Source organism: Lissotriton helveticus, chromosome 4_1 (genome assembly GCF_964261635.1).
Source record: "Lissotriton helveticus chromosome 4_1, aLisHel1.1, whole genome shotgun sequence".
In the NCBI taxonomy this organism is placed as follows: Eukaryota; Metazoa; Chordata; class Amphibia; order Caudata; family Salamandridae; genus Lissotriton; species Lissotriton helveticus.
In genome coordinates this window covers 451,539,753-451,567,679 of record NC_136063.1, presented here as the reverse complement: position 1 = coordinate 451,567,679, position 27,927 = coordinate 451,539,753, and the positions used below count along the sequence as shown (strand labels likewise).

Sequence of the window (27,927 nt, the reverse complement as noted above, 5' to 3'; positions counted from 1 at the left end):
GAGTGGGGTGTGTTCGTAGGAGGCAAAAAACTGATCCGCAGACTTGAACCGACCATCTGAGAAGAGGTCGCCCCAACAGCTGAGTCGCATGCGTCGACAAAGCAGACGAAAGCCATGCTCCTGTAGGAGTTCTAGCTTAGGGTGGTATACTAGTGGCAGCCTGGGAGAGTACAGCAGTACACTGTCCAGCCTCTTCGCCACACGTCGCCAGGCTTCCACAGTGCATGATACAGAAGTGTGCGGGGTCTCAATGGCCGTCACCGGACAGTGGAGGATCCCATTGAGGGGGAGAGGATGCGCTATCCAGTCCTGGACTGCCAGTTGAGGCATGAACGGAGTAGGAACCATCCAGTGATACGCATGATGCGCTTGGGCACATAAATAATAAGCCTCGAAGTCTGGTACATCGAAGCCCCCCCCATCGTATGGTTGAATCAGCATTGACCATCTCAGACGAGGGTGTTTACCTCCCCAGAACAGACTGCAAAGCTCCGCCTTTAAGGTTCTAATGAAGTATGCACCAGGGTAGTAAGGAATATTAAGAGAAAGGTACAGAAAGCGGGGTAGTACCACCGTTTTGATAAGCGACGCCCTCCCTGCCATGGAAAGGGGAAGGGAGATCCATAGATCTACCGACGCAGTGAGTTTCGTGATCGCTACACCATAATTCAACCGCAATGTTTCGTCTTTATTGCGTGTGATTTGGATACCTAAGTATCGCAAGTCTGTGCGACACCATTCTAAAGGAAGTCGAGTGGGAAATCAGTGATTGCATCAGTAAGGGGGAAAAACTGCGACTTTGCCCAGTTGATGCACACTCCAGACATTCTGCCGAAGACCACAAACTCCCTAAGCAGGGGATTCAAGTTCCGTGGCGGGTCTTTGACAAAGAGTGTCATGTCGTCCGCGTATAACGACACGTCTATCTGGCGCTGAAAGCAGCGAACTGCACCCTCTCGGTGTAGTTGGCGGAGCCTGCAGGCCAACGGCTCAATGGCTATCGCAAAAAAGAGAGGGGATAACGGACACCCTTGACGGGTGCCCCTGGTGATAGCAATGGGTGGAGAAAGGCGATTAACCAGGACCTTTGCTGTAGGTTGCGTATACAGCAACTGTACCCATGATATAAATAATTTAGGGAATCCCATGCGTGCCAGGATGGTGAACAAGTATGGCCATTCGACAGAGTCGAAGGCCTTAGTGGCATCCAGAAAAACTGCAGCGACTGGGATATCAGGGTGTATTGCGCGGAGCAAAGAGAACAATGTGCGCATATTATGGGAGGTGGAACGGCCAGGGACAAACCCCGCTTGATCGGGTAACACGATTCGGGTCATCAAAAGAGATAGTCTAGTAGCCAGCACTTTCGCCAGTATTTTTACATCGCAATTTAAGAGGGAAAGCGGGCGATAAGAGTCGCAAGCACTGGGATCCTTGCCAGGTTTGAGCAGTGAAGTAATGACGACTTCACGCATTGAGCAGGGAAGTACCCCGTCATCCAATGATTCCATGAAAACCTCGCGGAGGACAGGGGCCATGATATCTATGTATGTTTTATAAAATTCGGCTGGGAAGCCATCTAGGCCAGGTGCTTTTCCATTATTTAGCGGCATGATAGCATCCCTAATTTCATCCATTTCGAAAGGGGCGGCAAGGAAGGCCCTATCCCCGTCACTAAGCCAACAGAGGGCAATGTCTCCTAGGAAGTCATTATACGACACGTCAGTGGGTACGGCAGTGATATACAGCGCACTATAATGAGACACGAAAGTATTCAGTACGTCTTCCGGATCTCTGACCAATTGTCCCTGTTCACCCACAACCCCTAGGATGGCATTATGAATGTGTGGGGTGCGTGTTAACATTGCTAGAGCCTTGCCTGGCCGGTCTCCCTCGCAGTATCTCCGAGCCTGACAATGTTTCCCTTCGAACTTGGCCTCCCTGTTCGCCTCCTCCTCGTAGCGTGACAACTTATCCCTAAAGTCTGCGTGTGTCTCAGTGTTGTCTCCCGCTGCCATCCGAACTTCCAGGTCCTTCAGCTCACTATCTAGTGTGCGAATTGTGTTTTGAATGTCGCGTAACACCCCAAATTGTTTCGAAATGCAGTACCCCCTAATCGTAACTTTGAAGGCCTCCCATATGTGTTCAACCGAGTCCACCGACCCCTTGTTTCGAGGGAAGAAAGCAGCAATCTCTTCACCAAGTTCGGCACAAAACACAGTGTCTAATAGAGCTGTCGGAAGCAGCCTCCAGGGCGGTCTAGGGTTGTCCCAGCCAGGCACCTTAAGGTACACCAGGATTGGGCTGTGGTCTGAATACGTCCTCGGAAGGTGCATCGCCCGGAGCAACTCCGTACTAATTTCTCCAGTCATAAAAAAGTAATCTAAACGCGCCCATGTGCCTGTCAGTGATGTGAAATGTGTGCCCTCCTTCAGGGAGGGGTGTAAGTGGCGCCAACTATCCACCAAATGGCCCTCCGAGATTACCTCTAACAATGCCTTTCTAGACCTAGGCTTGTAATGCGTCACTCCATCTGCCCTGTCAAGGTGCGGTGTAAGTGCTAAGTTAAAGTCACCTCCCCAAATAATATGTTGGGACCCTACAGCTAGAATCTTACGCCACAGTGTAGTAAAGAAGAATGGCATGTCCACATTGGGTGCGTAACAATTTACTAAAGTGATGATGTCGCGACCCAGGCAACCCCACATCAGCGCAAAGCGGCCCTCCAAGTCCAACAGTTCACCACTCATCTGAAAGGGCACATTACGCTTGATCAATATAGCAACCCCCCTAGCATATGTGGAATAAGAGGAAAAAACCCGGGCGCCCGCCCATTTGCTGGCAAAGGTAGTTCGTGTTTGTGGTGATATACGTGTTTCTTGCAGCATAGCAACCTGTACATGGTGTCGATCCAAATATGCGATCACATTCCGGCATTTCCTGGCATTGTTAAGACCCCTGATGTTCCATGACATGTAATTCAGTTGCGCAGCAGATCCTGTCCCTGCCATAATGTAAATAACATCCTAGACTTGTGACATGCCATACCCATCTCCGCAGTGTCCATTCTTACCCAGTTACATTGAGTACCATAGACTGCACACAGCCACCCTCCCACCCTGTAAAACATAGTAGTCAAAACAACTGTGCCCATCCCCCCTCCCACCACTGCATCCCAATCATGCCAGCAGCCATCCATTCCCGCCCTGCCCCCCCCCGACCCCCCTGCTTCCCGCAACTTCCAAAACTTTGTCCCATGCCTGGGGTTTACCCATGGGGGAAACATCCACAAAGGGCGCACAGCCCCTTCTCCCTTCGCTAGCCTCCTGTTCTGTACCGCCCTAGGCGGAGGCCACCGTAGAGAGAGTGGTCCCTGGAGTACATTACCACTGGACGAGTTCAAAGTCCCACGTTGCCGTGTAGTATCCGCACACCGGTCAGAATGTTCTCGGGACATAGTCCATCAGGACAGGGCCTAAACGGGCTACTTAGTAAGGTGCATTTCGACTCAGTTATCATCAGCCGCTATCGCCGGGTCTCCTTCGAGGTCTGCATTGTCGCCCCGACCAGCCTTTTGTACTTTCCGGATTCCCTTCAAGTAGTCTTCTGCTTTCCGCGGGTCCGTGAAAAAGCGTTGTTTCCCCTGATGCGTCACCCTCAGTTTCGCCGGATAGAGCAGCGCATAGTCTATCTGGGCATTGCGTAGCTTCTTTTTGACATTGAGAAATTTGCGTCTTTCCTCCTGCACTATGGGAGTGAAATCGGGATAGATGGAGAAAGTGACGCCATTGTAGTTTAGGTTCTGTTTGGTTCGGGCGGCTCTCAGCGCAGTGTCCCTATTGCGATAGTTCAGCAGGCGAGCAATGATAGGCCTCGGTGGTGTTCCAGGCTTCGGGACAGGGGCCAGCGATCTATGCGCCCTCTCGACGATAAATTGAGGTGAGAAGGCATCCTCTTCTATCGACGCTTTGAGTAGTTTCTCCACATATAACTCCATCCTGCCTGTGTCTGTGGATTCCGGAACGCCTGTAACGCGGATGTTATTGCGTCTACTTCTAGCTTCCAAATCCTCGTTTTTGGCTGCAATAACCGGCAATATGTTATCCATGCGGGCTAGTTAAGATGTATGCGAAGCAGTGACGTCATCATTGTCAGATATCCGTTGTTCTGTCGCTGTTATACGCTCCTCGTGTTGGTCAACCTTGTGCACAAGAGCATCCATCCGGGAGGACATCCTGTCTACCTTCTCCACCACAGTGGCGAATCCTTGACGCATCTCCTGTAGCAGGTGGTGCATGTCTGGTTCTTTTGAAGGTGAGATTGCGCCGGCACCATCCGTCCCACTAGGCCCAGGTTCCGCCGGTACCGTCTTCGGCCCTTTTTTCGCATTCTCAAAGTTTATTTTTGTTTGGCGATTTTCTGGACGCACCATTGTGCTTCTGTATCTCTCGCTGCTCGCCACCGTGGGATCCAAGGACACTATGGCGCGCTCCTCCCGGTCGTCTGCGTCACAAGTCTCACTAGGGCTTCCTGATGCCGAGCGACACCCCAGGCTCAAGTCTCACCCCCTCTAGCGCTGTGGAAGCATCAACAGTACGAGATCCACAGAGTGTGACATGCAGTCATGGCGTGGGCATCAAGGGGGACACATAGATCCGGGTTATCACACTGGCCTTTACTGTCAGTAATTCTTGGCCATTCCACAGTCAATAATTTCTCAGGTATAGTACATGGGAGTGTTACATCAGCATGCACCACAGTACACCTCTATCAGGCTATCAGGCAGCACTCCCCTTACTCTCGCGCAGACCTGCGGGGATCTATACCACAGCAAAGTCGCTCTTGAATAGTTCTGGGGTATACAGGGCATAAAGGAAAATGGAGGTCTGTGGCCGGAAGGTGCAACCACCACAGGCAGCAGAAGGGTATGCCGGTAGACCCCAGAATGAACTCCGAGAAAGTGCGATCGAGGCAAAGGCAGGTTATCAGGCTATCCCCTATCCTTGTAGTGCAGTATTGCAACTATAGTCAGTTTGAATTCACAGCAAGCAACACCTGGCGCCAATGTTCGCACCCTGGCGCCAGTGTGCAGTACCATGTACTAGTGAGGCACCAGTGTCCACAGCTAGCCCCGAGCAACGTAGCACACTTCAGTTTTTCTCCATGCCCTGCTTGTATAGGCTATGCAGGCCGTTGCTCAGCACAGGGACCCACGGCACTTCGCAGCGCACTGCTGAGGATCAGTCGAGTGTGCAGGCGGGAAAGTTCAATGAGTAGTATCCCCAGCAGCGATGGGGCCGTTGTGACGTCTAAACTCAGCCTCCCCCGCAGCCCTTCTCCACACCTGATTAGGATTAAAGCTCCGCTCCAGCCGCCACCTCCACGAGAGAGTCTGACGCTGCGTCCATCAACCGGCAGCTCCGAGCACCGCTCCCCGCTCGTATCACAGGCCGGTCCGTCTACGCCGCCTCGCTGACAACAGCGGAGCCAGAGGTATGGGATCTCAGCTTTTACCGTACTGCGGAGCCAGGGCAATGGGCAGCGAGGAGGGAGGGGGGTTCCCGACGTCCCGTCCACTCAAAGTAGATGGTATGTGGTCGCTTCAGCAGGTTTCGCGGAGCAAGGCCTGCCGTCTCGTGGCAAACCACGGCCTTTCCTGCCCACCTCAGTCCGCCCACACAGCATCACCAGGTCCGGCAGTTCTCCCGGCAGATAAAAGGGGCCGCCTCAATCGCAGGATCTGCCGCTCAGATTGCCTCCAAACTTGGACCGAGGCTAGATCCCCCACCGCCTAAGCAGGTAAATCAATTTTTGGGGACTATTATCGTCCAGTAATGCAGGATAACAGCAGGATATTTACTCCAGAGAACAGGAGCTACTCTGTTAGGCGGCCATTCTGTATGCGCGCCCTCTAGCGCCCCCAACATTCTCTGTTTCCTTGAATGAAAGCAAAGGCTGTGGGAGTTATCTCTTTTGGTTAGATATTTTTAATGATTTATAGTACTGACCTGTTCTAAAACCCAGCCATTCTGAATGTCTGGGACAAAGGACGGGCACGTGGAAAGATGGCCTAGCTGCAGTTGGCAGACAGGTATTTCTCGGACTAAAATATCATGACTTTAAATATTAGATATGGGGAAAGCAAAATCTCTAATTCAGTAAGCAAATACAAAGAATCATGTTTGCATTGGCTTAAGGAATCTGAGGTAGCTAGTAAGTTGATAGCATATTGTATCACTACACAACCACTGTGAAAAGTGGGAATCACTGTTTTTCTTGAGAACATGAGCGAAAATGCAAGGTGACCCTGGGTAGTGGAAGTTCTCGTAAGCTGTCTTGGTTCGACTATAGTAGCAAATAGAAACTGCTTTCAGATTATATTGTTTTTGATAAAGAATTTCAAGATTTCTTGTATCTAAAGAAGAGATCCTTAAAATTAAGACCTCTAAATCTAATGAAGTAGAAATTTAAAAATAACATATAGACTGTAAAAGCATAGGAAGATGACCACTACCAAAATGTCTTTTTTGTAGAGAAAATAATCACTTACAGGACAAAGGCCTTATTGTTTATAAGTCTCTTGTATTGACCCCTAACTCTTGATAGAAGAAGAGTCCCTGACCTTGACTGTATGGTACATAAGAAAATAAGCAAGATATTTAGCTTCATTTAGATAGGCTTTCACTCCTTTCCCACATACTCTAAAAATGTATTGAACACATTTATCCCAAATGAGAAAACATACAGATAGCTGGATATATATATGGAAGAGCCATGAAACGCTTGTCCTTCAGAAACAATCTGCATATTTCTTATGAGGAGATACCTGTTTATTTACGAATTAGTGTCCTACACTGTCAATAATCTGTGGTATAAATTAAAAGCCAGCCACGTTTCTGAAAAGATCTTTACTTTGGAAAGAACTAACAACTCTGCCACTTGAAGAACAGCTTTACTAATAGACTGTCTAATATAGTGAATGAAGTCTAGATGGCCTAGTGTAGAGAAAGAAGTCAGTCACCTGTTTGAAAGGGAAAATTCTTTGAAAATAAAAGGCATTCTGATGTTCCTGAAACACAAAAAGGCAGATTGTGTTAGATGTGACCCAATGTATACTAAGAAATGTTATTATTGAAACTGGAAAATCTTTCAATTTGAGCGTTCGATGTGCAGAATTTATTGTTTTCATAGTGACCATAACATGCTTGGCTCATATCGTAGTTTCTATTATTTGGTTCTAATTTTTTTTAATTGTCATTATTTGAGAATTTCCTTAATAAACTTATGCAAGCACTAAAGCAGTGTTATATGTGAATGTAGTGCTTCTTATACTGTGTATTTATGATATCCAATGTAGTCCTCAAAGTCTCAGTTGCTAATCTCTAACTTTCTGTAGTCTTCATTTATTCTAGACACCATATGAAGCAAAGAATAATGGTTTTGTAGTTAATAATGGGATGGGATGGGATGGTCCATCTGTGCTCCGCCACTATATCGCTTGCCCTAACCCTCATGACAAAAATATTACACTCACTGCCCCTCAAGGTAAGTGTAGTTTAAGTAGATTCAGTGTAGAATAGTAAGCACATATTTCCCTTGACAATGTAGTGGTAGGTGATGTAGTACATTAATGTTTTACATGCAACTTTTTGTAGGTTGAGGTCAACAAGTTCAATGTAGTCTAATTCAGCCATGCCCCCATTATGTGTGACAGCTGTGTACCCAGCATATTTCGTCCTTTGCTATCTTCGAACTTTGCATGGGTTGGGATTCAGAGATATTTTTAAATAGATCTGGCTAGAGAATGCTTTTGCTAGTTCACAATCTATACAGAGCGGTGTGCATAAGGCCAGCAGCCCTCAACCATGGTTTGTTGTATCATTTATATATGGATCAGGCCATATTTATCAGCCATTGGTTGATTTATATATTTGTTTTTCATGATCTGTAATTTCAAATTTGTAAAGTCTGATGAGTCTGTATAGGAAAGGCAACTGGAAAATCAGTTTTAAAGTGACCAAGAGAATGTTGCAATCGTGTTCATCTACAGTAACCCCAGGGTGAAACGGCTACTGTGCTGAATGTGAGACAAAGTTCTCGAAGGGCTATTCTGGAACTTTAGGTGTAATAGGAAGAATGCTCACCAATGTCCTCTTGGGGAAGTTTCAAATGGGAGAGAAGGATACTCCCTTTGTTGCACCAGGGTCAAAATAAAGCCTCAGATGTGCTGCACTGGCTCAGTGCACGCGTATGGATACCCTGCATTATTCTGTACAACCCTTCCAACATTTCATATGTGAAGGGTGTGCGTGATTGTTGTGCATTCCACTAAAGCATCCTGTCACTCTGTCATTGGCATTCAAGCACGGACCAACTTTTCTGTTCTGAATTTGGAGTATTAAATATTCCAGAGGGAATAGAGGCATCATGGTATCACAAACAGCACCAACTAAATTCCTCTTCTGTCCCTTAGGCTTTATGCGATACAGAGGATAACTACTGTAGTTGCTATGAATACTGTGTGGAATGGATAACGATCAGCTTTACTGTGTACTGTTAGGCTCAGCGTATATGTTGTCCTATATATATATCTTTACTTGCAAGAGCAGCTTTACGAGCAGAAACAGTCCAGCATCCTTTGGGGACTACAAAAAAGAATGGCCTAACCAGCCAGGTGAGTATCTAAAGCTATATGGAGGCAGGTAACTGCCTATTTGTATGTGAATGTGTCCCAGATATGTATTATCCTGTTATTCACTTCTACTAGCCCTACACTCGCCCATTTCTTTATCCATCCACACCCCTTCATTGTGATGCCTTTCTCATTTGGCGTTCCTTCCACTCTATCCTTCTCTCCACTATTTGGCCCTTAAACTCTACAACCAATATATCACACTTCTCTTCAACCGTCTTTTTACCACATCATAAGACTTTCATTCAAACCGTGTTCTCAGTCAGATGGTAATTCCTCAGAATTTTTTTTGCTGCCTCTCATCAGACTTCTTCCGCTCCCTTATCTACAACGCTAGCTAATCTCAACCTTTTGCTGCCACGGACGGCGTAGCTGCGACAGCCAACAAGATGGCCTCAACCATGTTAGGCTCCAAAGGCAGAGGGCCTATAATCTGCCTTGCCGCCTCCGACACTGCGGTGTAAGGCGAGGATGGAAGTCCAGTGGTAGCCCGGATGCCCGGGGAGTGTCAGGCTGCTTGCCTGTGAGCCGCAGTGGCTCTGGAGCCAAATTCCAAGCCTACGTCGAGACCATCCCAGCTCCCGTCAGAGGTCCCCTGGAAACAGGGGCAGTGGGAGACTCCACCTGTGGCTGAGACTGCCTGGTCTCGCTGGTGCCGTCCCACCATCAGCCAGAAACTGCTGGCCTGGATACAGGGCCTGGCAATTTGAATATCGCTGAGCTGTTGTCTGCAGCTGCCTCATCCCGCCCCCATTGCATACCTTTGGGAGCGACTGCGGTTCCTAGAAGACGATATCGGGAGCTGCCGTGGTGAAGAGTGCTGGCCCCTCCAGTTGAGGCCTCGCCTGCACCCTGTGTTGCCGTTGTACCTGATTGCTGACTGGCCGTGCTAGGATGGAGGCCGGCTCCTGGGTGCTGCGATGGTCTTCAGACGACACAGACGCTCTGGGACCTGGAGATGTGCTGTGGCTCTGATAGGTGTTGCCCGGGGTCTCCGGCAACTGCTCTGTTTTACCCCATGGTCGTCTTCCATTACCCGTGAGCGGTATGCCTTTTGTGGCCCCCATCCTGGAGCTGCTGACCCAAGTGGATCTGCCCGCTTCCACGTGAGACATCGCACACCATTACACAACCTGCAGCAATAAAAACGTTCATTACTCAACAACAAGGCACCCACCCATATCTCGCATGTGGCCCTCTGCAGACACTGTTAATAACAATGAGCAGAAGGGACTCAAAGGAGCACAAGCTGCAATTTGATCAAGCTGGACTGCCTAGAGGCGGGGGTACAAGTTCTGATGCTGACTACTCCACTGGTACCCCTACAGAGACGCCCCCTGCCAATGGCACCACGGCCCTTATGCTCGAGCTGAAGGCAGGCTTCCGTGCCATGGACAGCTGCTTTGACACCCTTGCGACCCATATGTACAGGCAAACTGAGCGTCTTGACTGCCAGAAGACGAGGTTAGATGGTGTAGAGGGAAGGATATCTGGCCTTGAGGATACATCATCCACATTTCAGAAGCACCTAGAGAAAGTTGAGCGTATTCCTAAACAGTGGCTATAAAGAATGAAGACCTAGAAGCTAGGTCTAGGCGCAACAATATTTGCATATCCGGCATAGTGGAGACCACAAATCTTGGTTGTCCTTACTCTTTCGTTGAACACTTGGTCATAGAATTATTTGACCGCTCTAGTTTCTGCCCAACTTTTTCGGTGGAGAGAGCTCACCGCACACTGGGACCGCGTCCCCCCCATCCCCTCTCCTTCTGGATGCAAGGGAGTTATTTACAATGCAACTTAGACAAAACTGAGATTCTCCTTTATGGGCAAGTGGGTGAGCAGTGGGTTAATGCCTTCTGGACTAAGGATCTTCACCCACCAATGGCGGTAGCCAAGAACCTTCGAATCCGCATTGATGACAGGCTGTCTCCATTCCCTGATTAGCCTGCATCTACAATGTCTTACTGTGTTACATCAGCGAATGTCTTTATCTTCTCCTTCTAGTAGCTGCAGAACAGTGGTCCATGCATTAACAAAGGCCAGGCTGGATTATATTAACATCTTTGATCTGGGTGTCCTTAATAAATGTATAAAAAGACTTCAGACAGTACAAAATGACGCAGCAAATCTCATTCTGGGTATTCTTTGACAGAAATCTGTTACCAGGCATTGCATAGGATCTCAATTTAGAAGAGGGTCTGTCTTCTTCAAGGTACTGGTTTATGTACATCGAGCCAGCTATATGCAGGGCCCACACTACTTGATTAACATGATCCAACTTTACAACCTCCCTTGCACCTTCTGCTCTACGCCTGAGCTTGGAGTTAGGGAGCCATTTTTCTTGAAAACAAGTTGCGGGCCGCTCCTTATCAATGATAGTAAGGATTGATAACAGGCTCTCTCTATCCCGGATCCTTTGATTAGCCTCCATCTACAATGTCTTACTGTTTTACATCAGAAAATAAATGTCTTGATCTTCTCCCTCTAGCAGCCGCAGGATAGTGGTCCCTGCATTAACAACGGCCAGGCTGGCTTATATTAACATCTTTGATCTGGGTGTCCTTAATAAATGGATAAAAAGACTTCAGACAGTACAAAATGACGCTGGGCATCTCATTCCCGGCGTTCATTTACACAAATCTGTTACCAGACATCTGCATGCATTGCATAGGCTTCCAATTTAGAAGAGGATCCTCTTCAAGGCACTTGTTTGTATGTATCGAGCCAGCTATAGCCATGGCCTGCAGTACTTGATTAACAGGATCCAACTTTACCACCCCCCTTGCACGTTCTGCACTTGGAGTTAGGGTGCCATTTTTCTGGAAAGTAAGTTGCAGGGTCCGCTCCTTCTCAATGATAGTGAGTAAGAAATAGAATTGGCTTCCTCGCTCCCTGAAGGGTATCTTCCAGGAAGCCCTGTTTAGGAAGGCATTAAAAAGCTATCTTTTTGCCTCAGCCTATGGCGATCTGGTCATTTGACCTCTGGTTTTCTTTAGCACCAGGAAACTCTGGTAAGTCGCTGAGTGCTCTACAAATTGTGTTATTCATTCATTTACAAGATTGAACATTTTGTGGTCCGGAACAGGTTCCAGGAATTGACTCTTCCTCTCCTATTTGGGCCATTGTTAGTATATCTCTGTAGGAGACTTTCTTTCGTTAGCATGCTAACTCACACACAGATGCATGACATCCATCAGTGGAAGAAGGCAAATATCTCCATCCCTGATTGACTTTGGATTTGAAAGTTCTTTGTCGCAAACAAACCACATGTAACAGTTCAGAAGGAAGTAGTTAAGAATTTGTCACTGGAACAACATGATGTTACTTCCATGCAATGGAGGATCTGATGTAGGTAAAGTGACATGGCTTATCAATATACAAACAAGTTTATTAAAAATGCTGTTCCCTTGTTGAAGTTAAACTTCATACTCTGAAGGTTTGTTGTCAACTATTATGGAACAGCGACTCCCCAACCCTACTTTCAAACTGGGTACAGAAATAATATTAAAGAGATATTTTTGAAATATCGTCGCAGCTACACCTACCTCTATGGCAGCGAACTTCAGGCATGAGTAGGTGCCGTTTATGCGATGAAGGCATAGAAGACCTGCTACATCTAATATGCTCTTGCAAAGAGCTAATGGACAAACACTGAAGACTATTAAAAGCAACCTTCAACTAACTAGGAATCCACACACGGAGCCAAACAGAGATGGCTTGCTTTGCCCCATTAGACCCTCCAACTGAACAGCCGCCTAGTGAAGTTTCTCAAAAAGGTGGAAGGGAAAATTGCAGCACTGGTCAGATCTTTGGGCCCTGCTGAGTTTCCCTGATAATATTGTGTACTATCCGCCTTATTGGATACCCATACAGTCTACTTCGCAATCTGTTAGCCTTGTACACTCTAAAAACCCTTGTGACTAATCGTATATATAGCAAATGAGTGCCTGAAAGGATGGGAAGGGAGTTTCTTCTAATTATCTGTTGAACCTGCTAGTATCGAGGATTGTTTTAAGTGGATATAGACCTGCTTATGTTGCAGCTTATCATGATTGTTTATTTTTCTGTCTGTTTGCATGTGCTTAATCTGTTGCACTTATGTGCTTGAGCATTTATCATTCACATCCACCTACGTTTAAGTAAAAACTAACTAGATTCTAGAAAAGAGGGAAAGCCTAGATTGTTAAAAGAGCTCGCAAAGACTGTGAGCTAGATCTTTATAAGCACTTTACTTGCTTGCTTGGGAAGCTGTATTTTATCTTGAGTCCTTTGCACATCCTTTTTCCTGATTTCCCTTGCGGTTTTGCACAGTTTGTCATCTCATTCATTGTTATAGAAGGCAGACAAGAATTGAAGATCTGTTTTAGCATGCACTTTGTTTTTACAAGTAATAAACCTACCTCATTGGCAGCTGTATTTTCTCTTCACCTTGCATTTTCCCCTTTTCTGGATACAGATCATGGGTTAGACTCTTATGTACTTGATCACTTGATCGCTTGGAAAGCTGTATTTTATCTTGAGTCCTTGCCCATCCCTTTTCCTGTTTTCTTTCTTTTTTGTTTCTCCTAGTGGATTTGGACATTTTGGTCAATGAATCCATTGTTATAGAGGTCAGGCAAGTACTGTAGACTTGTTTTAGCATGCACTTTATATATTTTATAAGTATTTTACCAAGTTGTTTGGCAGCTATATTTTATCTTGAGACCTTGCCTATTCCCCTTCTCTGAACACTTTCTTGACTCCTTATATTTTTGGCGCATGGATTGTTCTATGTCGGGAGTATGCAGGCTCGAAAGATCTGTCTCCATGGACACTTTATATTGTACTAGTAGCCCGTCCCGACCTTGTCCGGGAGCAATCAAGCTTCCCAGACCCCCGCCCGCCCCGACATTGCACAGCAGCCCGGCTCCCCGCCCGCCCTGATATTGTCAAGCAGCTCGGGCCCCAGCCCGCCCCGTCCCCCCGCGAGCAATCAGGCTTCCCGGCCCCCCACCCGCCCTGACATTGTGAAGGAGCTCAGGCCCCTGCCCGCCCCGTCCCCCGCCTGCCCCGACCCCCGCCTGCCCGGCGCCTTACCTCATCCGCCGCTCCTTCCCTGCGCTCCTCATTTCACCGCTTCGCCGCTTACCGCTCCTCCCGCCTGTCCGCCGGTCCTCACCGCCATTCCGCGGTTCGTCACTGCTCCTCCCCCGCACCATGTCCGCCGCTCCTCTTCCGCTCCTGCACACCACTCCTCCCCACGCTCCTGATGTCACCACGCAGGTCGCGGCCGGCGCTACTTGCAAGGGACTACTTTTTTTTTTATCGTCAATTTTTTAAATAACGTATATATTTTTTATTTATATAGCCTATATCCATCTGCACACCCTGACAATTACAATGATGTATCGGGTGTGTGGATTGGCGCTGTGGTTCCCGAGTTTACCCGCCTCAAAGGTGCAAAGTTCTTCCTTTATTATAGTAGTATAGATAAGCATTCTACTTGCTTGCTCAGGCATCTACATCTAAGACTCTCACTCCTCATTTTCCTTGGAATTCTGTATATTCTGGGCCATTCCTTTACTTAAGTAGGTGGCAGGCAAAACCGAAGATAACGTTTTAGTATGCGTTTTATTTGTGCACTTTTGTAGTTGTTCTCCATCTTCTAGGTTTTTTGCAACCCTACATAAGTGTCTTTACATCTTCAGCCAAGCATAGTTTCAGGTGTTTTTATTAATGGTTCTGACCTGACACACAGACTGCTTTAAGATCTGAGCTCTGATTGATATATAATAAGGGTGTTCTGTTGCAGCTGATATTGCAAATTGTGTTATTTGATATTGAATTTTTGATTGTCATTGAATGTTTTAATCTTTTGCAATGGTTTTAATTAAACGAACAATAAAAAAGAAACGTGTTAGGGATGATCCAGAAGCACTGCATGTTATGTCACTGTGTAGTGATATTCTCATAAGTGAAGCCCTGAAAATTGTGTTTTAAGATCTAGTTAGAAGATAGACTGCAATTATTTAAAATGTCTTTTGAATCTAAGATACTTCATGCTCCAAAGCTATATCTATGGCTTTGTTATAATCTCTTTAGTATCTACCTTTAAGGCTGCTAAATGGGCTGTGCTCCATGGCATCTGCCAGGATTACTATATGGATACTAATTAACATGTGGGGCTAAGTTTATCCTTTTGGAAAAGTCAGTCTGAAGTCTTTCTCTTGCCAGTGAGATAATTTTTCCCCAAAGGTTTTAGTTGCTCTGGAACCTGATTGCATGTGTTAAGAATAGGAGCGCGTCATGTATGAGTAATAAGAATCTATCATTGGGGTTTAGACAATAATACTATAAATCCTAGATTTGATATGCATGCTTCCTTCTTGCCATAAGGTGGTGCCAGGTACCACAGTTGGCCACTTGGAGAGAGCCTTGGAATAAGAGCACTATAGAGTTATCTTTTGTCAATTCAAGATTAAGAATTTATAAAGAAATTGTAATAATTACAAGGCAACGTCAAAGCTATCTGAATTGACGATAACAAAGATCAGATGGTGCAGCAAGTTATACAACCAGCACGTTAACTTTTGAACACTGGCTGCTAATTCAATGTCCATAAAACTAACTCTTACTTATAGTTTGCCATTTTGGTTGATCTAAAGATCTGTTCCTCATCTAGGGATAAAACATTATTTTTTAGTCTTAGCTATCTTTGCTAAGGTAAATCATTCTCTTTTGTGTAAAGAAAAAACAATGGGAGAAGCAGAGTTTGTGTTAACATTATGTTAATCTTTTTGGCAGGCTGAAAGTGAACTACATCGAGCTACCATGGATGCTGCTCGAACAAGTCGACAGCTGGAGGAAACTATTGACAATTTTGAGAAACAAAAAATGAAAGACATAAAGGTTGGCCCATATTATTTTTCTATTATGTTTATTTTTTTTCTCTCCCTCTTTCCCCTGCCCCTCCTTGTTTGTTCCTTGCTCTAGTTAATGATTATATAGGTCGCCATAAAATGTCATGATTTATATAGTTTACATTGCTTCTATCTTTTGTCAAAGCTATACTAAACAGAAAGAGATCTTGTATGCAGTATTGCATCAAAGATAATAGAGGCAAATATAGCGATATAAACTGCCTTCTTTCACAGTTTTAGCCTTACTTTTCATGTGATCTGGTGTCGGAACTCTTGCAGCTATTAGTTCTGTATTTCTTTTTCTTAAAGTCCCTAGATTTCTGTCTTACACTTTTAATAACTTTCACAATACATTTTGAGAACGTCCATGCACAAGTGAATGCAATTTTCTAACCTGGTGTTGCAGAATAAACTCACTGCTAAAATGCTTTTAGTTACATCGGTTTTGATCAGGCGCTCTAGTCCGTGTACAATTTTTTTTACCTGTTATTCTGGATTGCCACTCACGAAGGACAAATATTGGAGTGATAACCCCAAGTTAATCTTGTCACAGTCTGATAGATGTACCTTACTGTCCCTATGTGTATCTGCCTCTGTGCAGCACTATTTAGCTCTTCGCTATTGCTGTTAAGGCTCTCTCTGCTTCTCAGCTGCTATAAAGTGTGTGCACCACATGTAGGACCGAAAAAAACTTCTCATAAATATTATTTTCACTTTATATTTTTTACTTGGGGAGCCAGAGGAAGTGACGCCTCCTCTTAACACTGGCTCCAACACTTACCCATGCATCTTCAATTATTCCACCCCAATTCTGGGGTTTCACTGAAGCACTTATTAAGAGGCTTGTCCCCCGCCACTCTAGCATTTTTGGTTTTTAGACATCGGCTACTATTTTGCTATTCTTCCATGGAGAAGATGTTTATTGTACAATTGCCTCCTTTGTGATTGACATTTTAAAGAAATGGTTAGTAAAATAGCTGGCCTCTTTCTTTAGTAAATGCTTCTGAAGACTGGCTGACTTCAGGCAGTGTGTTTGGTGCAGCAGCTTCATTTCTGCAGTTGTTCCACACAAGTCTTGCTTGGACAAAATGTATCCACGAGTTCCTCATTCAACTGAAGACAAGGAGAAGCCAACTAGCCTTTCTGGGGGTTCGGAAGCCTGTGTGACTAAAATACCATCTAATCCTGTATGTCTTCCCTCTAACACCTCGGATTCCAGGAGTACTCCATGGCATCAGGGAGATTTCAAGCTGTTCAGTCATTATGGTGGCTCTGGTGTGGCATTTCAAGTCTGTTCATAAACCTGTTCCATGATCTACCTCCCCCAGGAAAAAAGCGTCTTGTTCATGCATCCCTCTCTACAAATGCCCAGCCCAAGTACATCGCTCCTGAGGAGTAAAACTTTGCTCAGAGGGAAACTATCGATGGCAGTGCTTAATTTGACCTCCAGCACTTATATTTGGGGACGTGCACTTATTTTTCTGCATCAAATATTTACTGAGTACAAAAGCGGGAAAACACACAGATTGGAAAGATGGAGAAGGGAATGACGGCAAATCTGTCTCAAAGAGAGAAAGCACAAGCCTGCAAGAGCGAGTCAATGGGCAATGAGTGTCCAGTAGTGAATTAAAGATCACCAGCCTTGGTATTTTGTACGCTGATATTTAATTGCACCAGCCACTTCTGAGCAGAACTTTGGGCTCCGACACTTTTTCTTAAAAAAATTAAGCAGGAGAAAGAAATGCCATATATGATGCTTGCATGTGTGCACAGTACAGGCATGCAATTTTGTTTGACATATTTATTGGGATAAGATATTGTAACTGTCTGAATGTACCACAAAATATTACATCTCTTTATGATATAGCAAACTCCACCCCACCCCACAAAGCCGCATAACCTCCTCCTCTGTCATCAGCCAGAGTAGATAATTTGGCATAGCACATGGTTGATCAATTTCTATTCGGTAGGAGGCCAGGGTGATGGAATTTCTTCAGTTAGTAGCACTTACTCTAATTTGCAAATGCTTGTATGCATAACTGAAGCACACAAGGAATAGATAATATGTTCCAAAGGTAACATGTTTCAAATTGTAACTAAGCAAAATATTTTAGAGGGAGGTTTGCCACTTGTCCAATTTATCCGACACTGCCAATTTACCAACATTGAGCATTTAACTGTAGAGTATTTTATATCCCACTTGGCTAGCCTCACCTTCCTCTACACAGCCTCGTTGCAAAACCATGTGTAAGGGTCAGCCAGCAGCCTGAAACCGTGGCAACAGTTTTTTCCACCATTTGCCAAAAGGATTCAACTTGGAGAGCTCCACCAAAATGCATCACCTTAAGCCTCACAACTTCAGCTGTCCAAATCAGTTCCACTCGTCATCTTTTTTTAAAACCGGGAAAAATACCATCTCTACAATAACTTCTCTTGCTTATACTGTACACGCGTGCTGATAACACAGATCCTTTCATGCAGGCATTCTCACGCTTCTGTGGAGCGCTCCTTTGTAAATTATTGTCCCATGCTTACTGATAAGGAAAAGATATACAAACTAGGGCTTATCTAGCTATCTGTTGATTAAAAAGATAATGGCTGTACAATATATAAATATTAGCAGACCTGTTACAAAATTTGTCAGACCTCTAGTTGCCCTAGCCAAATTTCACAACTTATATCCCAGTGCCTCAATGGATATGTTAAAAGAGGCTGTGGTGCTTCTGTATGGGAGATTACCCTATCCTAGCTAAAGCAGTGACAAAACTTGTTTTTTCTCCAGAGAAGTCTAAGACGTATGTATACTTTCAGTTACAACCAGTTTCACACACAAGCTGCCACTGTTTTTACCCCATGAGAGTGAACTGAAAATAGTTTAATTAGGCATCTTCAAACATCTACTATCTTGCCTACAGATTCCAGAATGTTACTGCAAAACTAGTTTGCATGGCATTATATGGTTTTACCACAATAGGCTTGCACTTCCCACTTGCATTGGCTTCCTGTTTCAATGAGTTTGGCTTTTAAATTATTGTGCATTAAACACAACATTCTCCATCAGGCTGTTCCTTTTTTCTGGCCAAAACTTTAGCTTTTCACGAACCACTTGGCTCTGTCCCTCCCAATAAATGTATAGTCTTCAGGTTCTTATAACAAACAAAGTCACAGCAGGTCTAGGGCTTTCATAGTAGCAGCCTCGACATTCTGGAACGCCATCCCACAACATCTCGGGTGGATCTAGCAAAAGACCCACTTGTGTAGGTACAGAGTCCATTGATTATTTTATTTGCAGTTTCTTCTTCCTTCAAAGTCTATACTCTTAAGAGTGCCAAGAAACGTTGGTGTATTTGTGATCTGTTTTTGTTATTGTTATTCTTTCAAGCTTGTGACGCTTAAAATCAAGCGCTTAGATTTTTACCTAAGTAACCTGTCTCTACTCAAACAAATTCATTATCATGTTACACTCCTGTTCATCTAGTTTGTCGGTGTCGGCCCATCTATTGTTGGCTTCATGTGGATGGTGGCAGCAGGTGCAGGAAAGTTGGCTACTGCTGCCACGCTCCTAATTGTTTCACATACTGAAAAAGACTTAGGGAGTGGAGTTAAAAATTGACCTGTTTATAAACTACTATTAGAGTCAATGTTTCTTAATTATGAACCACTACCTTCTTCAATCGTAGTTTAAAATGCTAAAGGTGGTGCTAGCTACATTGTGAATTTAGCTGTAATTAAATATTTTCCCTGCCGCTTACCCATCTGCCAGCTTCCTCTCTGTATAGCTAAATTAATATTCTAGCTGATGCCTTTCATGATATACCATCAGCAGGGTGATTGTGGGGCTTGGGTCACTAAATTGAGGCTGGTGCAGGCCTGGCTGAAGTTTAAATTACACCAGGATAATTCGCGGCATTTCGTGTTACACAAAATACTGAATTTACACCATTATGCCACGTCATATATTTGTTTGTGGTTTTCTTTAAGAAGTTACAGCAAGTGGTGAAAGTTCACTGCAATTTGCAGTAAAAATATATGGTAAATGCACAGAAAAAGCAGAATACGAGCTGCTACTGTTAACGGCGCTCATGTTTAAATGCATCCTCACGCCAAAAAAATATACGAGAATTCATTTTGTGCTAAAAAATATGGTGCAAAATGAGAGATTTTCATTTTGTGTAATTATTACACACACCCCTAGGCTGAACCCACTCTCATTTTCCAGCAGCAGGAGCCCTTCCTTCACGAAAGAGGTCATGTCGGGAGGGTGGGGGCATTTATAGACCGCTCCAACATGTAACGGCAGTTGTGACTGCCATTACCTTCCTGTTCATCAATATTTTATATCTCAGACAAGGTCTTCTGTTTTTTAATGATTCTATACAAATTTGCAGAAGCAGCATAGTACCCTCATTGGAAAGCATGAGCATTGAGGCCGACATCTCTGGGCCCTCTCCGTTTTGGGAGCACTGGGATGCCTGCATTGCTGTGATAAATATGAAGGCATAACAATGTCTTTTGAATTAATGGGTGTTGTTATTGCTTTGGCTAGAGTGCGTATGAACAAATAACTGCATTACTACATCCTTGTTCTAATCCCAATTTCAAATCTACTTTTTGGAACAATTCAGCCATTAGTGCTTTTAGATTCTAAGACTTTGATCCAGAAAATGCACAGACCAGATGTAAAAGAACAATACAAAATCATCAATACAAGGAAAATCATGCTGGTGATCACAGCCCATCTTTACAGTTCGGGAATGTATGGAAAAGAATATTTTCGAAACCTAAAAAACATCAATAATGTCCTAAAATCATATAAAAAAACTCTTCATTCAAAAGATACCTCAATCCCTGATAAAATACATATTGCATTGACAATGACACATTCGTCACATAAATACCCATAAAAAAAATCTAAATTTTAAAAGTATTCAACAATTGGGTGCAGCTAGGTGAATCTATCCTAGTATACATCAATCTCGTGGCCACTTCTTAAAAAGTAAATCATGCTACTGTAAAAATAACGTGCTCATCAGATAAAAGCTGTAAAACATGAAGGCAGGTCAAAGAATTTAACAGAGGTGTAATAACCACAATGATTTGCCAAAAAGAAAACTTGCAACCGGTCCTTCTCTGGAATGGCTACCAGGATCTGGAATGCTCTGCCCTCTGAAACAAGGTTGAACCCTTCCACGGCCTCATTAAAAAAAGAAGTGAAAGCGATTCTCATGGCCAAATTCACTTGATTTATTTACTTATTACCGTAATATAATTACTAGTCTGTATTATTGAGCACCTTGTATTGGAATCCCCTATATTTAGATTTTTTTTATGCCTGTACCTGTTTCCATCATGTGCCATGTAAAGAGCTCTGATACCTGCAAGGGTCTTGTTCGCGCTATATAAAACCTTCAAATAAATAATCATTCTCCTGGCTAATCTAAAATAACTACAGAACATGATGAAATGTAAAGTATCTTGTGGAGACACATTGTCTCAGCCACAAGGAACCAGGGATTTAGGGACTCCCCATCCTCTGGAAGGCCAGTACATAGTGCAACATGTTTAATCTAAATCTGGGTAACCGAAATCTATTCCTATTATTTTTAACAATCAATAGATAGGGTTCCAAGGTTTGGGTTGTTGTTAGCAGCATATGACCCCGTACAGAGGGTTTCAACATTTCCATCTGCTCTCTGTAGAACATCTTGCGTTCCAGAACATTTTCCCCCATCCATTTCAACTTTGTACTAACCCTGGACTGGGGGGCTGACATAAATTCCTCCCTCCCCAGAGTTTTAAAAGATTCCTTGATATATGCATTCCAGGGGATCCTAGTTACATTATTGCATAATAAACTGTCCTTTAGACTCCACCTGTTCAAATGAGACTCTGTCCTCCTCCAGACCTTGATCTAGCATAACAGGGGCCTTAGGGCGATCATATCACCAATATACTTTACTACTAGTTCTTCATGCTCACAAACTGATGGCGTACTTTGAGGTATGCTCAAGAGACACCTTAAGAACATGTTCTCAAACAGTCTGTACATTTTCTGCCCTCCTGTAACCCAAAATGTCATTGCCATATGTAAACTTAGAAGCACACTTTGCCTGATAAATCTTGAAAACGTGAGATGGCCTGCTCCCAAGTCTATGGGCCAAAATGAATACAGCTGCATTCCCCTTAATAAACTCCTCTTTCTTACTGGCAATCAGGGGTTTTCAGTTCATACTGGAGTCCAATAAGACCCCAAGATGAGAAAAAGCTGTAACTTTGGACAGAGTATGATTACACTTCCCTAAATAATTTTGTTCTAGTTGAATGTGGGCCCACCATCATCACAAAGGTTTTACTAAAATTGACAGAAAGATCCAGACTACTTATAAATGCTCCAAATTAATTCAACAGCAACTGTAAACCAACTGCGGTTCTGGCTGATAGGACCCCATTGTCTGCATATAGCAGCACCAGAAGTAAACGCCTAGCTATCTTAGGACAGTCATCCTCGGCAGTAAGAAGGGCTTGCTCTTACACATTTATGTAAAGGGTGAGCAGACATGGGGCAAGAACACAGCCCTGTTGAAGCCTAGTAATAGTTCTAAAGCAATAAGTGCTAGCAGAGCCCTTAGTGTACTGAACAGATGCAGTTGTGTTCTCATGTATATCTCTAACGAAATACACAATGTCAGAGTCCACCCCTGTAGAGAGAAGCATATTCTACAGTTTGTCTCGATTGACCCTATAAAAAGTGGACGTGAGGTCCATAAAAGCATAAATCGAATTGGGCTGAGCTACTGTATACCTATTGATAATCATATAGAGGTTTAAACATTGGTTAGTTGTTTATCTTACGGGCCTAAAGCCATGTTGCAACTCTGAAATTATATTATTCTCATCCACCCACAACTGTAACCTATCCAGTAACACCCTTCCCAGGACCTTGACAACAGAGTAAATCAAAGATATTGGTCAATAACATTGTGGATTATCTTTATCGCCCTTCTTAAATACAGGCATTATAACTGAGGTAATCCATGAAGATGGAGAGCCCTCTCTAACTGCCACATTTTAAACAAACATCAAAACTGGACCCCAGACCTTAATGTTATCGATGAACAGATCAGGAGGTATTCCGTTCAGCCACGGGGCCCAGTTTCTTGACAGTGCTAGGATTCCCTCGTTTACTTCATCTAGCTTAAAAACAAGACTAGATGTCCCTACTCTGCTGTGGGGATGAAACCTAGGCATTTCTCAAGTATCTGTAAGTGTGGTGAGGTTAGAGTTTGTTGTGTAAGGTTTGCAATCCGGCTGGGCGAATGCTCGGACCTGGTTGGTGGTTGTTGAAGCTAGTCATGCTCCTATTTGATACACCGATTTGTCCCTGTTCTGGGTACCACTGGATTTGGGTTCCCTTTCTCGTTCTGCGTCTGTCATGCCTGGCACGTCCTTAAAAAAGGCGTATTGGTTTTGTTGGTAATTAGCAAAAGGGGCAGTTTGTGTGTCCCAGGTGTTGAATGGGGGCATGTGAGGTGGTGGTGTTGTGCAGTAATACACAGGTACCGGATATGCCGAAGGATCTTGATGTGGTCCCCAGCCCTTAACTTGTCCATTTCCAAACCAACTTCTGTTATTTCTTCTACCCCTAAAGGTGCCCTTGGATCCAATGATAGAACCTAATCTAGTCGATCCTGAGTTTGATGGGTATTGTACCCTGGGTTTCTTCCTGAGGGGATATAATCCTCCCTAATGTATGGGTACACTCTCTTGTGCTGAATTTGCTTCTATCTTTCTTTAGTTTCTAAAACTTGCTCTGTTTCATAGATACCTCAAAATCATTTAGAGCTTGATTTAGTTATACCAGCCTTTTCTTAAGTGAGCTAATAGTTTGGTAAGTCTTTAAATGAACCTCAATAGTCTGGATCTCCGTTATTAACTCCTGCGATAGACGTGTCGCGGTTTTGGTAATTAAAGTTAATTAATCAGTCTCTCGTGCAGTACCAAGAGATGACAGACCAGTCTTCTTTTAATGCCTTATTGTGTTAGAGAATGAAAGGTTCATTCCTTACAATTAGGCCCTGGAGAGCTGCGTTTGCTTGTAGGTATTCCGTCATCATGATACCATGTATCATGGTTTTTATCTATGTTCTCTTAAGTGTGGTGAGCTTGTCCCAGTCTTTATTGTCCAAGCCAGATTCTGACTTTCCTATTCCCTCACAAGGTGACACAGTGCCGTCCTAGTCTTTTACAGACAGAGGATGGTGATGTCCTGTCAGCTACTTCACTGACAAATCCAGAGGCGGTTCCAACCGCCGACATCCATGGAGCCAGGGGCAGGCGATTCCCTATGCAAGTGAGTAGCCTTGGTGTAGTGAGTATGGCACAGCCGATCCCCTTATTCCTCTTTCTAAAATGTTATATTTATGTTTGGAACATCCGGGAGGGTTTAGCAGAAATTCAGACCATACTGCAGGGGTTTCATGCTGCGTTCGGGCGCATGGTCAATGGGCAATGTCTTCTGTTTCCACTCAATCAGCATGCCCTCCACAGCATTTGTTAGTCTTTTCTCATCCGCTGCAGTGGGAATCACACATCTTTTAGAATCTCGGAATTCATAAATATCATGAAACAAAAGTCCTAATAGATGGTTATCTTACTAGAGCTATAGCATTCTTGCATCCCCAGATGGCCTTCAGGAGCACTTTACTGCTTACAGTGCAGAGTAGAGCGTCCCTGTCCATGACGGTGATGCTTCCTCGCCTCATCTATGACTTCCATAATCTCCTAGTCCATATCCCTTAGTCCACATTTCACATGTTATATTCAGTCATTTGGAATAAGGGAAAAAGACTTGTGGCGCTTCTTAAACTGCAGCTGCCAGAGGAGTTGGAAGCCCGGAATTTTAAGCATTCTAACCTGGCAGCACAGCTGCAGTGACCTAGACGTTGGTTGGCGGGATGACTCGCCGAGGAGCTAGGTCTTCCAGAAGCTGCCCATGCTTGGCAACTGGTTCAACAGGCCTTGGTGCCCCAAGCCCAGTTACAGCCGGATGCTAATTGTCTGTTCCAGATAGCATAAAATAGCCTTAATTGTAGTCTGCACCTCACGCCAAGCACTCCCAATACTCACCTGAGGTCCCTCTAAGTACTATCTATAGCTTCATTTAGCTGCATGCTGTGTAGGGCAAGATTGGAGACCTGTGAAGCAGTGGGAAATGGCATTTCTGATAGATACATCTGCCAGTGGATTCCTCACCTTGTGAATATCCCCCTGCGTCAGCAGCATCCGGAAATTATTTTTGTAGCTTCGCGCCGACGTGGACCGACGTCACAGAGGCACGGCATCGCGCGCGACTCCGCTGACGTCACCGACCCCATATTAGGCCCACGCCGCCGTGATGACATCAGTTCCCTTTTTTCCGCGTCATCGACGCTAACGGTTTTCTAGGGATTGTCCATAGCTTTTGCTGTAACTTTGTTACCTTGTATTGTTCGTGTTTCATTGTCTTCTCTTTCGACATGTCTTTGAAGAAGACCGGATTTAAAGCCTGTGGGGAATGCGGCAAAACCATGTCCATTACGGATCCACATTAATGCTGCTTGTGGTGTTTAAGCTCCAACCACGACGTCATAGACTGCCAGTCTTGTAGAAAGATGACACCTAAGGCCCTCCGGGATAGAGAAGCTAAGCTTCTTGTGGCGAAGCTTAAAGGAAGTAAGGAGAAGAAAAAATCGAGGTCGCGGACTCGACGCTCGAGGTCAAGATCTCGTTCGAGGTCGCGATTAGACTCGTCCTCGGCCCATGCTTCGAGATCATCTAAAAAGAAGCATAAGAAGAGGTCCCATGAATCCCGACATCGCTCGAGGAAGGACTCGGGTTCTAAGCCGAAGTCGCAGGTGAAGCTGATTGAGAAGGTGGTGGTATCTTCGGCTTCGGAAGATCAGGACTCCGGGGGTGAGGCGTCGCATGCGAATTCGCCAGGTTCTCCGAAGCAGACGGCAAATCCATCTCCGGTTCCATTCCATCCTCCAGATCTGGAGGATGAAGGTGAGGGGGAGATGGTTGGAGAGGGAGAGGCTCAGTTGCCCGAGGGTCTGTCGACTCCGGTGCACCAGTCCGAAGAGGAAGTCGACGTTGTATCGACTCCACGCCCTCAAGAGCAGCCTAGGGGTTCGTACCCAGCCTTCCAGGCTCCAGGTCAGGATCCAACGCATTTCCTTAATGCAATGTTTGGTATATATTCCAGGGCTATGTACCCCTCTGGGGCTCCTGTTGGTCCCACGGGTCCGATGGCGTTTGGTCTGGGTGTTCCCTATACCTATGCACCTGCGCCCTTTATGCCCTTTATGCCGGCTCCGGTGCCACATTGGCATTTTCCAATGCCAGCGAGGCCTTCGACTCCGAAGCCTTCGATACCGAAGTCGTCGACGCCGATTCCATCAACCCTGATGCCGAACCCTGAGCGACATCGTGGGATTCTTCCTCGTCCGGCGTCGGGATCGGCGCCGGCACCGGCTTCGACGGAGCCGACCGTGGATCCGACGGCTTCGAATGTGAAGCACAGGTCGAGGCATGAAGCCCAGAGGCTGATGGAAGAAGGAAGGTATTGTGAGGTGAATTTGGAGTAGGGTGAGCTGCAGGGGCCTGAGGACCAATTTGAGGACCTTATCAGTGGCTAGTGGCCTTGAACTATCCCCTGAGTGGGATTTAGTTTCAGTACCGGATGAACCCTCTAAAGATGTGGCTCCTTACCATGTCGTAATAAAGAAGGCTGCAAGTTTATTGAACATTGCTCTACCCACTGCTGAGTTTAAGTCAAATCTTCTCACAGAGGTCCTTCACTCTCCATCTTCAGTAACTGAACCATTGCTGCCTTTTAATAATGCCCTTAAAGAACCGATTTTAGAAGTTTGGAAGAAACCTGTATCAACTCCTGCTGTGTCTAGCGCTGTTGCCAGGAGGCACAGAGCTGCTCCTGATGACCCTGAATTTTTATCCACTCACCCTCTGCCTGAGAGTCTGGTGGTGCAGGCGGCCTGTTCCAAAAGATCAACAGGAGCTTTTCCACAGGTTCCAGCAGAAAAGGAGTCGAGAAAACAGGATCAGGCTGCTAAAAAGGTTTTCTCCTCCGCCAGTATGGCGCTGAAGTCCACGAATGCGACCTGCCTGATGGGGCGTTAAATCCACGCCCTGATGGACACTGTAAAACAGTTGGTGCCCAAGATACCGGAGGAGGATAGAAAAGACTTCAAGGAGGTATTCTCTGACACTCGGGCTGCAGCGAGGCAGGTGATTCAGAGTGGATTGGACACGGCAGACTCTGTGGCTAGGGTCATGGGCTCTTCTGTGGCAATGAGGAGAGCTGCGTGACTGAAATCGAGTGAGTTTTCGGCAGATTGATGGATCTCCCATTCGACGGGTCTGGTTTATTTGGCAAGAAGGCAGACGCTGCTTTAGAACGCTTTAAAGACAGCAGGGCGACGGCTAAGTCGTTGGGCCTTCAGACCAGGGGCACTTTTGGGAAACGTTCTAGAGGACTTAGCAGATCTTCTTTTCGATCCTACAAGACAACGCAGCAGCAGCCGCAGCAGCAGCAAAACACGCTGTACAGGTCTTATAGGGGCAAGCAAAGAGCCCGTTCTCGACACCGTCAAGCTTCCTCCTCTTCCTCCTCTTCCCCGTCCCAGCCCCCTGCCAACGCAGCAAAGCAGCCCTAGATCCGCCATTCCGGATCATGTGGGTCCAGTGGGGGGTCGGCTTACCCATTTCATACGAGATTGGGAATTGATTACATCAGATCTTTGGCTTCTCAATCTCGTGGGGAATGAGTATGCTCTTCCCTTTCGAGGGTTTCCCCCAAATTACCCTCCTTGCCAGTGTTATTGTTCGGAGGACCACCTGCTTCTCCTGCAGGAAGAAGTCCTGGCACTGTTCAGAAAAGGTGCAATAGAGGTGGTTCCGGAGCAGGAAAGGGGTCAGGGATGCTACTCCCGGTATTTTCTGATCCCCAAGAAGGATGGCAGGCTTTGGCCAATCCTGGATCTCAGGATCTTGAACCTTTACCTGAAACAGGAAAAGTTAAAGATGCTCACTCTTGCACAGGTTCTTCAAGCGCTGCTGGAAGAAGACTGGATGGTGTCGATCGACTTGCAGGATGCGTATTTTTATATTCCCATCCTGAAGTCGCACAGAAAGTATCTCTGTTTTACGGTTGGGTCGCAACACTACCAGTTTGCAGTCCTTCCGTCTGGTCTTACTACTGCGCCTCCAGTCTTCACCAAGGTGATGGCGGTGGTGGCAGCACATCTCAGGAGGTCGGGGATACCTGTATTCCCG

At 45.3% G+C, this 27,927-nt stretch overlaps 1 protein-coding gene across 1 annotated transcript in view; it reads left to right on the top strand.

The window, feature by feature from the left end:
- Nucleotides 1-27,927, top strand: part of CIBAR1 (CBY1 interacting BAR domain containing 1) — a 422,832-nt gene that overhangs the window by 95,492 nt on the left and 299,413 nt on the right. The window contains exon 6 of the mRNA XM_078687046.1: nucleotides 15,479-15,583. Coding sequence (XP_078543172.1) covers nucleotides 15,479-15,583 — 105 coding nt within the window. The remainder of the gene's footprint in view (nucleotides 1-15,478; nucleotides 15,584-27,927) is intronic.